Source organism: Elephas maximus, chromosome 22 (assembly GCF_024166365.1).
Source record: "Elephas maximus indicus isolate mEleMax1 chromosome 22, mEleMax1 primary haplotype, whole genome shotgun sequence".
NCBI lineage: Eukaryota > Metazoa > Chordata > Mammalia > Proboscidea > Elephantidae > Elephas > Elephas maximus.
This window is the reverse complement of record NC_064840.1, coordinates 18036356-18053430: the sequence shown is the minus strand read 5'-3', so window position 1 is coordinate 18053430 and position 17075 is coordinate 18036356. Positions and strand designations below refer to the sequence as shown.

The 17075-nt window shown below is 49.9% G+C and overlaps 1 protein-coding gene across 1 annotated transcript; it reads right to left on the bottom strand.

The window, feature by feature from the left end:
• Positions 1–591: 591 nt before the first annotated feature.
• Positions 592–15904, bottom strand: MLEC (malectin). Its single transcript, XM_049866006.1, has 5 exons — positions 15510–15904; positions 8341–8519; positions 7591–7767; positions 7421–7478; positions 592–6012 (listed from the first exon to the last, which is right to left on the bottom strand). The coding sequence occupies exons 1-5, from the start codon at positions 15730–15732 to the stop codon at positions 5783–5785; spliced, it is 867 nt and encodes a 288-aa protein (XP_049721963.1). The 5' UTR covers positions 15733–15904; the 3' UTR covers positions 592–5782.
• Between the last annotated feature and the right edge of the window lie 1171 nt (positions 15905–17075).

The following is a 17075-nucleotide window of genomic DNA, read 5'->3' as shown; positions in this document are numbered from 1 at the left end:
GGGCTTTGGAGGCAGACAGACTGGATTTGAATCCTATCTTGACCATATACTGACCAGCGTGGGGTAAATTACGGAGCTGTTTTTGAGCTTCGTGTTCCTCAGTTGTAAAATGGTGCTGATAAATAACAGAAAAAAATCCTTCCTGCTTTCTGCTTCTTCCTATTGTACACTCAACACTGACAACACGGCAGAAAACAGAGAAAACTGTGCCATGGCTGTTTGTCCACAGGTTATCAGAGCAGTTAAGGGACAGATGAGAGGAGAGGCAGGTACAGGCCGTGTGCCTTGGGAGGGGGACAGTCACGGTCTAGCGTTTCCATGAAAGTGGAAACAGAACACCAAATAGCTTTGCTTACTTTCCTTGCATGCGCTATTGGTTGAGGTGGCCAGGCAGGGTTTTACAGGGTATCTTTCCCTTAACCACATGTCATGTGGTGAAGAAAACCAAGAGACCCACAGCTAAATAGACAAAAGCTCCTAGCCTCATCACAAGAGAACCCTTTACAGCTCAGTGAATCCCTGGGTCTCCCCTTTCCCACCCCACCATTTTGCCTCTTTCCAGTCACGTTCAAACTTATTCTCAACACAGAGTGTCACTGCAAATTGTTTATTAAAACACAAAGCAATGGACAGTGAAAAACATCCTGATTTTTTACTTTTTGGTGGGAGTAGGGGTTGGGGGGTAATGGTAGGGGTAGGGACAGATGGAGACAGCCCAGAAGGAAAGACAGCTCTATCCACCCCTACTCTTTCCCCAGCCAGCCAGGTTCAAATCCCTCCATTGCATTTCATTGTGCCGCTGTAAATCTGTGCTGTGGCTACAAACAGTTCGTTTGGCCTGGGTAAGCAGAAGATGGGAAACCAGAGTAGGAGCTACAAGAACTCCTAAGAACTTGACACTTTCTCCAGTACTTGGTACAGAACAGAGCAGCCAGGCCCAGTTTGGAGGGCCGGGGTTGCTTTCCTGACAAGGCAGGTCAGGCTTAGAAAGGCTGAAGAGACTGCCCTGAGCTCTGAATGGGCAGCTGGTCCTAGCTTCGGAGAACCTAGTAGAAGGAAAAGGTAACATTCCTTAAATCCAAGGAGAGAACTATTCCAGGGTCAAATTTCTTTTCATTCCCTGGATCATAATACACCAGGGAACAGAGGAGTCAAGAATGTCTCTTTCCTAGTTTTGTTATTAAGGTCTCTCCCTGCCAATTCTCCCCACCCACCTGGCAACTCGGTTCTCCTTTCCCGACAGTTGTCCTTTAAAAGGACGGAAAGCACTTCGGTTTGTTGTTGTTTTTCCTCGTACTGAAATAAAGCACCAAAGCTCAAAATAGAGGTGAGAACAGAGTTCTGCTTTTCCTGGTGCGATGTGCCCCCATCTCACAAGACTGCCTGAATGCGAGAGGTGCCAAGGCCCTCTCTGCCAACTCTGACAGGCACTACTGTTTCCCTGGCTGCCAGCACAATCCTGGCTCCTTGTTCTTACACTTCTTGGGGGGAATCCGTCCCAAGAGATCCAGCCTGCTCTTTTCCTGCCAACCCGGCCAGGCCCCAAATCCTCTGCTCTTATCACAATGATTTGGCCCCCCAAAGCAGGCCAGCCGAAAGCCAGCCGAGGAAGGGCAAACCAGATCAGCGGCAAGCCACACACCTCGCTGGGAAGCTGACCCATTGGTGCCAACGTAGTCTTGTAACAAAATGAGGAAATCAAGTCCTCTTGCCCCGGAGGAGTCTAAATACAGAGTCCTAGCTTGGACTGAAAGGGAAAAACTGCTGACCTTTCTGAAGCATGAACGTTAAGGCTTCTTTGTAATTTTCTCAGCGCTCTTTGATCTCTATCTTTCCTTAGAAGAGCAGATTTTTTTGGAGATTTCCAAACAGATCCTGGGTGTTTCCGGTTCTGCTTCAGTGCGCTATCACTGCCCTGGTCTCCTTCCACAGCAGCAGGAGGCCCAAAGCACACTCCCTTTTTGTTTGTTTGTTTAAACGGGAGCATTGATTCGTCTCTCACTTTGGAAAGCTCACCTGCTCTCCCAGGTCCTTTCAGATCTTGACAAAAGAGAGGCATGGAGGATAATCGTACATGTTCCCACTTGATGCCATTAAGGCTCCTTGAGGCAAGAGGACACTTGAATTATGTCAGGGCAGGCCAGCGGAGGAGATGGGGAGGAAGGGATGGGGAAGCAGCCCCGTGACAGGACTGAAGGACCCCTGCCCAGACCTGAATCTAGGGGGAATGCCCACCCTGGCTCAGAGCAGGAGAGGAAAAGGCACTGTGCTGCCCGGGTGGGTCCTTCCCCATTCCTGGGGGAGGGCAGAAAACCTGTTGATTCTTTCCCTGGGCTTCCCAAGGTGATCCGATTGCTAGGGAAAGGGGTATTATGTGCTAGGAAGGAAAGGGAAGATACTACTGTCGTTTTCTGAAGTTTGGCTAAGGTTCTAGAAGCCATGGCCAGGCTTTCCCAAGAGAGGCTAAAGGCAGGGTAAGAAAGAGAAATTCCTTAAAACAGAAGCTTCTCCAAACAGACACGTCAAACCACAATTCCAAAACTCGATCGAACAATTCCCAGGCTCAGAAAGGCGGTAGGCTTAACTCGGGTGTCAGCCCATCCTATCCCAGCCTACATAACTGCAATAGGACCACCCAATTCCAGGCCAGAATCTCTTAGGCAAACAGTGGGAATAGGAGAACAAGATCACACCCTCAAACCAAGAGATGGCCCTCCAGGTCTAGTGCTATCCTCCTAGGAGTCTTACAGCACTGGAAGAAACTTGAAGGCAACCATCCTTCAACTCGTCAGAGCTCGGGGTATCCACAGAGCAGCTTCTGCTAAATAATGGAGAGGTTTTTCAGCTTCTGGTTGAGGAGTCACCTCAGTCAGAGCTAGACGGCGACCCTCAGCCCATCTCCAGCAGGAGTCTTTGCAGGGGCCACCCAGAAACAGAGCTGAAGCTGCACTTCTGTCAAAAGGAGTTTCACGCTGGCCATCGGCTTGTTTTCAGTGGGATCTACAAACATGGAACAGGATGTAGGTCCAGTAGAAGCACCCTGGCCTTCCCTGCCCCTTCTGCCTGGCATCACCTATCACCTCCCCAGCCCCAGGCAGACTCCCTATAGTCCTGGCACCCGCTCCAACTACGGCTATGGGAACAAACAGTGCAAAAAGCAACAGGTGAACACCAGGGCAATTCTCAACACACACAATACAAAAATAAAAATAAAGAGCACCCCTTTCCACCCCTTTAACCACTTCATGTACCTATATCATCCTGGAGGAGCAAAAACAAAAACAAAAAAGCTTTCAAGTTCAATATCATGAGCCAGCTGTAGCCAGCCTAGGCAGCTCTCATTAGCTGGGTGGGCTTGGCTCCAGGGCACTCTGCCCCAGCCCCTACTATACTTCTCCGTTTCCTCATTTCCCCTTTAGTTTTTGTTAACCACAGAAAGATACCCTTACCTTCTGAATACAACCAGAGAGGAAAGTGCCCGTCCCCATGCCTGAGCCTCGGCAGAACGGGTGGGCTTGGAAACAGAGACAGAAGTAAAGCTGCTTGGCTTACAGTACCTTTAGGAAATGGACCCAGGAGTCTCAGAGGGTTGAGGTGAGGAGGCAGGGGCCTCTCCTTCCTCAGAGACCCAGCCAAACTAACGAACAAGGCAAAACAGAGGCAGCAAGGCCTTCCTCATCCGTTTACTCCAATGGTGGTGACCCACGGCTTTGGGGAGTTGTAATAGAATGGGAACCAAAGCCACGGTCAGAAGCCCAATTAATAGTCAGGATGTCTACCACCCCAGACAGGCGGTCCCAGGACCAAGGCTACAGAACTCCACCCTTTAGAAGCAGGAGAGGCTCACCAAGCACTCGGGGAAGCATTCCTCTGACTGCAGCCTCAGGCCACAGCAATACCCTCGTCCTGGAGCCCAAGTTACAGCTAAAAGAAAGGCTACAAGTCTCCAAGCACCAAATGCTGGCTGGGAGTACCTCGGTTTAAGAGCCAAAAGCCAGGAACTGGGCCCAAGAGCTGCTTATTTTGTCACATAAAAAGCAGTACAAATACATGGAGTTCTTAAAATATCCAATTAAGGCAAACTCAAAATTAAACACATTCTAGAAGATGGGCCTGGCCTGAGATTCTATGCTGATCCAGCCCAAGCTGAAGCTAACCCTGCTGCCTCTCATCCACAATATTCCTTGTAGTTTGCCTGGGTCCTCCCTCATTGCTGCCCTAACTAGGAAACGGAAGACAGTGACAACAAAGGAGAGGAACGGGGATGCTTTGTTTCCTGCAGAAATTATTCCAGGGAATTAAGAGAGACACTTAGATGCTACGGTTGGCTTCGGAGCTGACAGGACTACGGCTGACTGGAAATTTTTCCGCTCCATCATGCCAAGAACCTGGCTGCTACTTAGGTAGGGGGCTGAAAGAACAGAGGGCTGTACTATTAAAATCAGTGAGAAGCTTCGTTGGGCCTTGATTAAAGGACACAGCCAATCAGTCTAGTTCCTTGGGGCAGCTCTAGGCATAAACCAAGACTGGCTGAATTGTAACAGAAAATGTGTCTGTGACATGGAAGGACGTGGGAATAAATGAACATCAGATACGAGACACTCTAAACAGTGTTCAGTCACTTAGTAGGGCTCGAGTCTCTGAGGTTGCTCTTAAATTATGCTAATGTAAGCCTTTTCCAATCCAAAGACCAGAAGAGACTTTTAAGGTCAAGTGTTCTGTTGCTGCAGGCTGGATAGCATCCCTGCCCCCTGGCAGTAAGACCCTACAAAGGGGCCAGTAAAAGAACTGCTGGGTCAGGTCCTCCTGACTGCTGGCTCAGAGATCCAAGGAGGGAGGTACCAACAAGGTGAGGTGGTAGAGGATAAGACATTCAAGCAGAAAGAACCGCAAGTCCCCATGTCTCCTTCTTTCTTGGCAATAACTTAGTGGGCTGGTTGAGAGGGAGAAGAGATTGCAAATGAGCCAGATTAAGAAAAAAATGAGAGGAAATCAAGTCCCCAACAGGCACTGAAATCAAAATGATTTGTTGTGGCAACAAGTCAGAGGCAACTTGAGGACTTGACATAAACTAATCGTCTTGGATACCAGACAGTCCTCTAATTGGCGCCCGTCAGGGAGACAAGCAATGACAGAGCTCAAACACTTAAGGTGGAACCCTCATTGGATGAAAATTAGGAAGGCTTCCAAGTATGAAAGCATCAACTCCTCTTTCTTTTTTTGAGCCCCCTTCCTTTTGCTTTTTGTCTTTACCTCACAAATTATACACCTTTACATACATGCACTCTCGATCCTAGATCATCTGGAAACGTATTTGGACATAACTTCAGAACGTACCCAACTCCCAGCGCTGGTCTTCTCAGGTAATAAGATGCCATTTCCCTGCTGTTAATTTCTAACATAAAAAAGGGAACTGTGTCTGCTCTGACTTCAGAGTCCTTTCCACTAGGTATACAGACTTAGATCCTTGAACCGGAAGGATCCAGTTTTACCCTAAGTACCCTAGAGAGGAAAGAGACGGCTGAGGGCCAGCCACAAAGAGAGGATTCGGACTGAAGCAGGTCTGGGACCGGGTGGTGGATGAGGGCTGCTCTCTACTCGCTCGGCCTCTTTTTATCTCCTTTAATTTTGTGTGTGTGTGTGTGTGTGTGTGTGTGTGTGCGCGCATGTGTGTGTGTTTGTTTGTTTTTTGTTAATCATTGCGAAAAACAAGGAAACCCAAACCACCGTGTTTGGTCTCTTTCCCACACCCCTCCGCCCTGTTTGGGATGGCAATTTGTTCTCACAGCCGGCAGAGGCAGAAGAGGGTTGGAATGAAGACCCCAAAGGCCACCAGGATGGGAAACATGAGGCTGCTGTTGTCCGAGGCATAGGGGTTGGGCGTGCGAGGGCCGGACTGCACCCGGTTCTTATTGGTCTGTCTTTTGAGATTAGACCCTTCATCATATTCTTCTTCTTCTTCCTCCTCTTCTTTCTTTTCCAATCCTGGGTGAGGCTGCAGCTTTGGTACATCTGACACAAGAAAGTAAACACCATTCAAGTAAGAACCGCGTCATTTAAGTAAGACCCTTAAGAGCAGCAGATAAGCCATAATACAGAGGCCCCTCGTAACCTACTCAGGGCCCACAGGACAGAGCTCAAGCAGCAGAGCTAGCTTGTGGCCTACAGAACACCAGGGTACCGCAAGCGCTGGCCCTCTTCAGATTTAGCTAAAAAGCAGAGACAGCCCTACCCCTAGGGCAACTCAGTATCTCCTCTTCCTGTTCTACTTCTTTCAAACCCTAAGGGGCCCAGATTGGACAGACAATGACCTGATGCCCAACGCTGAACCTTTTCAAGTCCCCTCTCTCCTCTCCCACGGCTCCCCCCTTTCCGCCTTTTTTAAAGGATTTTATTGTGTTCAAGGTGAAAGTTTACACAGCAAATTAGGTTCCCATTTGACAGTTTCTGCACAAATTATTTCATGAGATTGATGACATTTTTTTCACAATGTGTCATCCTTCTCATTCATCCCATTCTGGCTGTACCATTTCCAGTGCTCTAGTTCCCTGCCCCCTTACCTTCTCATCCCACATGTCCTTTTGGTTCACACAACAACCGAACTGGAGCTGCTCCGAATTAGGGCTGACCCACAGAGTTCCAGTTCTGAGCACACACAACCCCTCTGGCCTACCTCCTCCTTAGGAACTCAAGCACACATCTGTTTGATGGCAAGATACTGTACTAGATATCACATCTGTATTTTGGGGGCTATCACTGAGATCCTCAGTGCATTCAGGATGAGATTCAGGATGAGTTAGGAAAAGGCACAGAAGGAGGGTCAGGGAGAAAAGCTAAGACACAAGCTTTCTCCGCAAAAACCAGTCTGGGAAGCAGGCAGCCACAATAATCAAAAGGCTGAAGGGAAAAAAATACACCCTACAGCTGGATCCCAAGGACAAAGAGACATTAATAAGTGAACCTTTGTTCTAGTGTAGCCCAGCAATGCTGGAAGCTTTCAGATCTTCCCAAAACCTTAAAGGACCCCTCCTTTCGCATTTTCCCTTTGCCGCCAGGAAATAGATGTCAAACAATGAAACAGATTAAGGACCCGTTTTAGAAGCTTCCAAATGATTACAAGGGTCAGCGCACACCAACAGGTACCACTATTAGTCTGATTTAACACTGAAGTTAAAGGAATTTGTCCAAGACTAAGCAGCAGATTAAATGGCAACAGCAATATTTGAACACAGATCAAAGGTGGTGGCTTGCAGTGGCACCATGTTATACTCCAGGCCCATCTGCCTGACTCTGTATTCCCCACAGTTTGGCTTTAAATAGGTGTTTCCAAATTAGTGACCAGCTACATTACTCCCCTGAAGGGGTTCCTCAACCATATTCTACAGCCCAAGTCAAAAAGCGAGTCACAAACAGGACTTACCATCCACTGTCCCAGCCATGATGTAGAGTGCACAGACTTTGGGATTGTCATAGTACCCCTAGGAAATGGGAAACAGTGGTCAGGCCCACACGGTAGCAGACGTTTTCCCCCACACCCACCCTTCCGAGCCCTTTCTCAGTCGTAAGGGCAGGGCAGGGCAGAGGCATTACCTTGACAAACTCAATGTAGAGTTTCCCTGTGAAGGTGGATACCTCCCCCTGGACGCTCAGCTTTCCCTTTCTGATGGTCATAGGGATGATCTCGTCGTGAGCTGTGCTGTGCCCAACACGGTCAAAGATGTCCAAGTCCTTCACCACAACGTGGCCGTTCAACCGCACATCAAACACCTTCCAGGATCAGAAAAGAGACAACGTCAAAACCATCCGCTTCACATCCCTTCAGCAGTGGGACATCGTGAACCTGCCTGGGTTTCAAATTTAAAAATCAGTTAAGAAACTAATGGGCTGGATACACCCCAGAGTGACTACGGTCCTTTACTTCGGCTAAATCAAAACCCCTTCACTGCCAAGGAGGTCTCATTCTCACCTTAAGGGACAAACAAACAAAAAGCTCTGTATAAAAAGAGGGGAATTCACAGGAAGGGACAGAAGAAAAGAATAAGGCTAAAAACAAGAAGGTGCTGAAAACTAAGAATAGGGTGGTAGCCAGGAGGACCTTAACAGGACCAGTTGGTGACCAGGGACGAGGATTCTGGCGTTGCCTTCTGTCACCAACCTCCAAGGCAGCCTCATGGGCAATGGGACAGAGCTTCTCTGAGGGCAAAAAGAATCCAGCTTTTCCGCAAAGTTCATCTGGTTCTCACTTCTGAAGATTCTCTTACATTCTCTGGCCTATAGCAGAGGATTGTTCAAGAGTGACAATGTCTCTCTGACCAAGCAAGGGGCCTGACCGAGCCTCACCTTCTGCTGGGACTGTGCAAAGTAGACCTCAGCAAATTTCAACACCAGCACGTAGTCCCCCTCCTCCTTGATGGGTACTTCATAGCCGAAGGTCTCCTCATTGTACCTCTCCGTTTGATACAGGATCTGGTCCTCGGGGTTGGAGCGCAGGATCGGCAGCTTCATGCCATAGTCTGAGGCTAGGGACAAAAGACAAAGAGAAACCACATCAGAGGCAAAACACAAAAGAAAAGCAGAGGCCCCAGAACCACTAGAGGCATTTCCAGGGTAAAGCTAATAACCCGCCCAGTGCAAGGGGCCACCTGCTTCGCGCCTGGCTCTAAAGGGACCAGACACAAAGGAGTTAGGACACAACGAGTATGGAGGCCATTACCATGGCAGAGTAAAATGAAAGAAACCTCACACTAATTGCCCCAATAGCCCCCATAACCTTCAGAGCAGAACTTTTTGAAAGCACATTAAAATGACTTTCCCAAAGTATATGCAGTGATGGGGACAGAACAAATTACCTCGTTAATAGAAAAAAGCACTACGCTGCAGCTGCCTGGTTCCCTGAGAGGGAGAGCTTCAGAGAAACTCATAAAATAAGGGGGATGGCCAGGAACTCCCTACAAGATGACTACACTCAAAGAATGTTTTTTTTTTTTTTTTCCTCACTCAGAAAAGCGCAGAGCTTGCAACAAACAGGATATCTGGTTAAAAAACTCATTTTTCATTGTCTTAAGTAAAAATAAGATGCCAACTTCAGTTGTTTTTTTATAGTTTTCTTTCAGAAAGCTCCAAGGCTGGTGAAGAGATTCGCGGCCATAAAAAGAAGGCTGCTGGGATGCTCTCTAATTTCCTTTAGGTCCTAGCACCTTAGTTCTCACAGACTCACAGAACTCCACCTACTCTCAGGAACACTCCCCTAGTTAAACCCAAAGGAAAAAAAAAAGTTCCTACCGTATCTCTGGCACCAGCTATGACTTGCTGAACAAACAAATGGCACAGAAGGAGGTGCCTGCAGAGCAGGGAAGCTGTGTTCCCCTCCACACACAGGGCCACAGCCATCCAGCAGGGAAAGAAAATCTGCCAAGGTCCTACTGGCACCTTGGACTTAAGATGCCCACGCTGCCAGGGGGCCACCCTTCCCATTTCACAGACTGACAAGGAGTAAGGCAAGGCAAAAGTATCAGGAGAATCAAGTCTCTATTGCTCTCCCCCTCCCCAAAACTTGGTACGAGACAAGACTGTATGTATGTTTTTCCCCCACATAACAAACAAAACTGGAGTCTTTCCTCAAATACAAGATACCACACTCCAGCCCCATATATGAACCACTGTTTTCTCCTTGGGAAAGCAGTCTTACTCCTTTATCCCATAAACACAAGTACTGGCTCTCTAGTGCTCCATAAATACTCCACACTTTCCAAAATAGATTCAGCAGTGATTTCTGTACACAGACCTAGTGCCTACTCCATCCTGGAATTAAGATTCAAGAGCACCTTCAAATCTTACATGGTAACTCTGAAGACATCTGGCACCTAGGTCTTAGGAGACACCCAAGAGCAGCCACCCCGGGAGCTTTACATTCTGGATCCCCAAAACTCCAAGGGATAGGACACAGCAAAAGGTAAAGGATCAACCAGGAGGCCCAGTGGCTGAGCTCAAGCCCTCAAAAACAGAAGCCTGTTAATCGTTCCCTGTAAGCGAACACTAGCCACGAGATCAGATGGACTGATGAGACAACGAAACAGGAAACTCATTGCCCTTTGTCTTAAGACTTTTTTCTTCCTATTTCTCCTTTGAGAAAACAAATCGTAGAAGGGCAACTGAGTAGCACTACAAAGGATGTACTGCTGACGTGCCCCACCTCTTTCCCACACTCAAAGAAAAAAAAAAAAAACATTACCCTGGGGCATAAACCTATGAAGATTAAAGGACTGGTGTTTCTCCTTCAATGGAGCTCTAAGAATTTCCTTCTTGCCTGAGGACCATGACCCTTACAAATCTGGAACATTGACTAGATTTCATTTACAGATACACAGAAAGTTTTGTGCGTGCGTGTGGAATCTTTTTCCTGCCGAATGGAAAAAGTGAGAAATTGATGGTAATGTCATCTCTGGCAGTCTCAGCCCCACCGCTAAGAAAACTCAGCTATGTGAACAAAAACTGCTTAACGACCTTGGAATTACCTTTCAACATTTTCCCTTTAAAGCTCGAGTGGCCTTCCCAAGAGACTTGCCACAAGCAAAGCTGAATTTGCCCACGTCCCAAGAGACACAGCAGCAAAAAAGGACTTCTTTTTCCTTCCCCCTTTAGCCTTGACGCATTCACAGGTTAACAGATTTCTCCAAAACATAGCGAAGTGTGCCGTCAGCCCACTGCTGAAGTTGGGACGATGTAGCTCAGGCAGCTAACCGAAACGGAAGAGGCCAAAGGGCCTAGTTTGTGTCTGCTGCTTCTCAGCCCTAGCTATGGCGTAACTAGGCTACTTGAAAAATGATGTCCAGCTTTTAGAGTAAGACAGGCCCGGGGTTCAATCCTGGCTCTGCCGCCCACTCTGTGACGCTCTTTCCTCTGGATCTGTTTTCTTACCTGTAAAGTGGGCATATCACCTACCCCACAGGGTTGGGGTAAGGATCAACAGACATCTGTAAAGAGCTTAATGGAGCTCCTGGGCGGTGCAACCAGTTAATGCACTCCCCTGCTAACCCGAAGGTTGCTGGTTCGAGTTCACCCAGAGGCCCCTTGGAAGAAAGGCCTAGTGACCTACTTTTTTCTTTTTAATAATTTTTATTGTGCTTTAAGTGAAAGTTTACAAATCAAGTCAGTCTCTCACACAAAAACCCATATACACCTTGCCACACACTCCCGATTACTCTCCTCCTTTTTTTTTTTTTTTTTTAATGAGACAGCCTGCTCTCTCCCTCCACTCTCTCTTTTCATGTCCATTTCGTCAGCTTCTAACCCCCTCCACCTTCTCATCTCCCCTCCAGGCAGGAGATGCCAACACAGTCTCAAGTGTCCACCTGATCCAAGAAGCTCACTCCTCACCAGCATCCCTCTCCAACCCATTGTCCAGTCCAATCCATGTCTGAAGAGTTGGCTTCGGGAATGGTTCCCGTCCTGGGCCAACAGAAGGTCTGGGGGCCGTGACCACCAGGGTCCCTCTAGTCTCAGTCAAACCATTAAGTCTGGTCTTATGAGAATTTGGGGTCTGCATCCCACTGCTCTTCTGCTCCCTCAGGGGTTCTCTGTTGTGTTCCCTGTCAGGGCAGTCATGGGTTGTAGCCGGGTACCATCTAGTTCTTCTGGTCTCAGGATGATGTAGTTGCTGGTTCATGCAGCCCTTTCTGTTAGTGACCTACTTTTCATAAATCTGCACCGAAAGCCTCAGGGATCACAGTTCTACTGACACACACAGGGTCACCATGAGTCAGAATCGACTCTGGCACAACTAGCTGAAGAGTTTAATACAGTGCCTCGCATGGAGACACAAACACATACGTGTGCTAGCCAGGCAAGCATGTGCACACAAGAAGCACTAAATGAATGCTTCCACCCCAGGGAGCTTAGGGAATGGACCCAGCCAAAATGGAAGTAATAAAACTAACAAGAATATTGCAGCTGTGAGCCGCAGGAGTAGAAAAGCCAGAATGAGCAGGAACGTCCTACGTGAAGCCACCACTGTGCTACCCCTGTGGCGCTCCAACACGGCTCACCAGCCCGATGCCAGCCCCCACACACAACCAACAGGTCATTCTGAATCACTTCTTTCTCAAACAAGGCCATTCGTAAAGAATTACTCTTAACGGACTGAGACAGGGAACCCAAGGATTCACCGACCCAAATTCTCCACCTGTGAACTTCTGCTACTTGGAAGGCCTGCAGATAAACCCTGCCTCTCAAGTTGACAGTTTAGGGAGAGAACTCTAAACAAATCCTGTGGCCTTACATAAATAAGACGTAGCAGTGACTTTCTTCCATCTCTCAAGCTCTTATCTTCTCCAAGGCCAAATCCCTCCCCAGCTGAAAAGAAGGCAGTTCAGGAAAGGGTCTCCTTAGGCTAGAGAATTAGTAACCTAATAGGCCTGGGCCCCCAGCCAGTTTTTCTCCCCCTCTGGAACCATTTTCTGCCCTACTTTTAATTCCAGTAAAAGGTCATCATGCAAAAAAAAAAAGACAGAGACACTTTAACCTACTCTGGGCAGAAGAGTTTTCTGAAGTCATGTCACAGATTTCTAAAGCATGGGAAGTTTTACAGAGAAGGAAAACAAGGCTCAGAGAGTAAAGTGGATTCTTCAAGGTCGTACAACGGGTTAGCAAGTCCCTTTCTATGAAGAGGAAACCTCCTGAGACCAAGCCAAGTTCTACACCCTCAGGCCAAATAACCAGATCTTTTCCTAGGCAGAGTCCAGTGGAGCCCAGAATGTGCTGCAAGCCAAAAATCCCAGGCAAGCACTTCTGAACCACCTTCTGTAGGGGAACTTCCATTTGTAGAAGCAGACAGGCTGCAAGAGCCATTCCCAGGCTCTGAGCATCTCCTATGAGCAGCAGCTATCCTCCAGGCAGAAATGAAATTCAATAAACATTATTAAGCAGCTATGAGAGTGTTAGCCACTAGGTGACCTGGGCCACTCATAGTCCAAGAACACTGAAGTACAAAGAAACTATAGAGAAAGAGCAAGTTCAAAAGCAGGCCAAAACCTCATCTGGCCTAACTCGGCAACAAACACCTGAATCCACTCAACATAGAATGAACTTTCCTCGGCGAGCTGGAAAGAGTATCACAGGCATACGGGAAAAGAAATCAGACATTCAGCTCCAATCGCCATTAGTGTAGATGGCTGCGCGAGGCAAGGGTCTCCAAATACCTGGCACACCCTGATCCAAACAAGGCAGAGAGGGAAAGGCAGGGTGAACAGCTGCACTTCCCTTGGTGGGCAGACTCCTCAGCACAGAAACTAGAGAGCTGCCTCTTGTGAGTGGAAGTGTCAACGGTTTTAGCCTCAGACCTGCTGTTGTGCGGTGCTGCTGAGTTTGACTCATAGCGCCCCCACATGACAGAACAGAACTGCCCTGTAGGGTTTTCTAGGCTGTAACCTTTAAGGGAGCAGAATGCTAGGTCTTTCTCTCACGGAGCAGCTGGGTGGGTTCAAACTGCCAACCTTTCAGTTAGCAGCCAAGTGCTTAATTGTTGCATCACCAGGACTCCCTGGCATGCAAAATGCTACTCGCAAGAACCTGTTAAGTGCAATGTTGCAACAGACTGGTTCCAAGTGCACTTGGTCCAAGGTGCCTCTCCTCCCACCCCCATCGTTCATGCCTTAATACTGCTACAATTCATACCAAGACTGGCAAGCAGAAAAGAGCAAGGGGCCTCCATTTATACATTGACCAAGAAGCTCGTGTCCAAGATAGGACTCCAGTACAGTCTCATGTAACGCCTCCCAAGGAACTGTAACCACGCGCCAATAAACCAAGGGCAGAGAGACTGGCTGATTGTTGGCCAGCCTTAAAAAAAAAAAAACCTGCACCAGCAAACTAAAGCCAGATTACTTTCTGAATGAGTGCCGTACCTGGGGACTAGACCTGGGACTTGGCCCGCTTTACCCTCTGCACAATGGACCTAATAGGACAATGTAACCAGGTAACCTGCTATCTGCTAAGTGAAAGGAACTATCTGCACACTCTCCTCACCACAACTATCTCAAGTGGCAAAGTCCACAAACTGCCTCTGTTTCCTCCAGGGCTCCTTCCTCCCTGTCCAGACCGATTTGGGAAGAGGAAGGGTCCAGGATGAAGATAGCAATGACCGCCTGCTTTAAAGCCTGCCTTTGGCTGCTGTTACAGCCTCTGAAGACCAGGTCCCTGACTCAGCTTAACTCAAGCTACTGCGACCTACATGCCAGGGCTCAACAAATTCCAGGACAAACATAGAACCTCAGAAGATAACCCTGTGTCCCCAGACCCGGGCATGTATAAATGTAATCTATTCCCTAATACAACAAACTCCAGGACACTACAACTGACTAGGAAAAACCAAGCTAAACCCTTTAGTAAAAGGCAAGGGCCAAATCTAGGCATTGCAGAAAAAGAGAAGAGACTCTATCTCCTAGTTGTCTGGAGGTGGCACACTGCCAACTTAGCAGCCTCTGAACCCAGCGTATAGGATAAATCTCCTTCCGATACATGAAGAAAGCAACTGCCTTCTTAAATCCCTTTTCCAAGCCTACTTACAGAGGAAACACTCTAGGGGGTAGACTGCCTAAGGGCCATCCGGGACTACCACATCAGAAGCCCCTCGTGGAGAAAACCTCGTGCAGAGTCCCCAGGATAGAGCTTAACCTATTAGTCCAAAGAGGGGACCGGGAATCTGCATTGCAACCAGCACCCCAAGAAATCTTTATCGTGCAGCCCTGTAAAAACGACTGTTGCTCAACCTGTTAAAACTCAAAATCATTGCCCCATCAGTTGGAATGATACCTCGCAGATCCACCTGGGGCCGCTTCTATGAACTCTCCCAGGCAGGACATTCAGATCTTACACGGGGTGACCCAGCTGACACCCACCAACGGCCTCGCTTACGACATGGCTTCAATGTAACCACTTTCGGAGCCAGCCTACGGCTTCTACTTTTAAGCACAGATAGGCCCCCGCTCCAAGGGGGAGGGGAACGGGGGAGGAGGGTACAATCAAACTTTCCTGGCCCATCTTCTTCTCAGATTCCTTTCTATTCTGGCGAAGCACCAAGCCCCGCTCCTGCAGACGGAGCAGGGAAAGTGGCCGGTTTTCTGGGTTGCCTGGAATCTGACCAGGAACTGTCTGGATAAAAGAGCAGAACCGCCTGGGCCAGGCGCAGCGATCATCTACACCCGGGAGGCCTCGAGGTTGCAACAGTCGCCCCGGCCTCTACTTTCCCAACTTGGGAGGAGGGGGAGGGGTGAAGGGTTAAGAAAATGCAGGATGTGAGCTCCCAAAATAACTTCTCGCCAACTCTCTGCCTCAATGGTTCTTGGTAGCTCCGAGCCAGTGCCAGGTCCGGAGCCCTGGCGAGGTCCCTGGGTGAATGGCAGAAAGAAACTTCGCTCTGAGACACGGTCGAGAAAGGAGGTCGCGGCCCGCAGCCCTCGGTGCCCAGCACCCGGCAGGCCAGGGAGCCCGCGGCTCGGCTGAGGGGCTCTCACCTCGGCCCACCCGGCCTTCCAGAGGGTCCTTGCGGAAGTGGATCCCGTGCACATCCACATGTGCTTCGCCGCCTGCGTTGACGGCCCAAATGACGCTCTCCGGCAGCCCGGCCCCCGCCGCGCCGGCCACGCCGAGCCCCGGCCCCCGGAGCGCCGGCAGCAGCAGCAGCAGCAGTCGCAGGAGCGCCACGGCGGCTCCCTCAACCGCCCGGGCCTCCAGCATGGCGGGCACCACCGCGGGGGACGCCCCCGCCGACCCTCGTCCTCCGCCGGCCGCCAGGCCACCCCGCACTCAGAAAAACAGCGCCACGGGCCGCCGTGCCTCAGCCGCCGGGGACATGTCGCTCTCAGGCCTCCTTCTCCTCACCCAACAGTGCCGCCTCCCACCTCAGGAACAACCTACCCCGCCGCCCAGCCCCCGGCTACAAGCCTGTAGCCAATCAGCGCCCAGACCTCATTAATTACCCACCACCCCGCCGGGTACTGTCCACCCATTGGCTGCCAGGCGCGGGAGGGGGCGTGGCCATCCTCAGGCGCAGGCCCAACCATCAGGCCAGAGATGGAGCGCGCGCAGAGGGAGGGAGTTCGGCTGAATCGGCGGTTCGATACGGAAGTGGCAGGGTGCAGCGCCCAGGCGGCCCCGGAATCCCACAGTTGAATGGGAAAGGTGGCCTAGGGGGGAAGGTTTAGGGTAGGGCGCACTGACACGTCGCCAGCACTTCCGGTGCTCCAGCCTTGAGACCGAATAGGCTCCGGAGGGGGCGTTGCCGACTTTCCCGCCCCCTCATCCTTTTTCGGGGAGAGGCATGAAAATATGCCTCGGACATTCTCCAACCTGACAGACTCAGTCCCTTTCCCCGTGTGAGACACAAGACCCACCTGCCCCTAGAGAGGCCAAATGCACGGGTCCTCGGAGCACGAGTCCCACGAGGACCAAGGCCCGCCTCCACCCCTCAGCGGGCGCGGGGCTGGTGGTAGCGTCCAGACGACTGTCCAACCAGAAGGCTACAACGCAGCGGAAACGCGTGGCCTTGGGGGGGTGGGGCTCCAGGCTGTCTACGTTTCCATGGCGACGGCCTCGCGCTGGCCTCAGCGGCGGAGGGACTGAATGCGGGCTTTCCCCGCCCAGTCTAGAAGGCCGGGTGTTGGGCCCAGGTACGACCCTCTGCCATTTGGTAATTCATCCAGCGCTCTCTTGCATTGGCTATCCCTGCGCTGCGATCGCTGCCCAAACTCCCATTTTACAGATGAAGAAACCGAGGCCTAAAGAGGGGCAGAGTCTTGCTTAAGGGTCACACCGCGAGTTTATGGTAAAGTCAAGATAAAACTCATTTATACAATCCTTCGACAAATATTTATTGAGTCCCGAGTACTAAGAATAGCAAACCCACTGCTGTCAAGTCGATTCCGACTCACAGTGACCCCGCAGGACAGTAGAACTGCCCCACAGGGTTTCAAAGGAGCGCCTGGTGGATTCAAACTGCCAACCTTTTGGTTAGCAGCCAAACTCTTTTAACACTACACCACCAGTGTTTCCAACTGCTAGGGTTGCCCAATTTAGCAGAT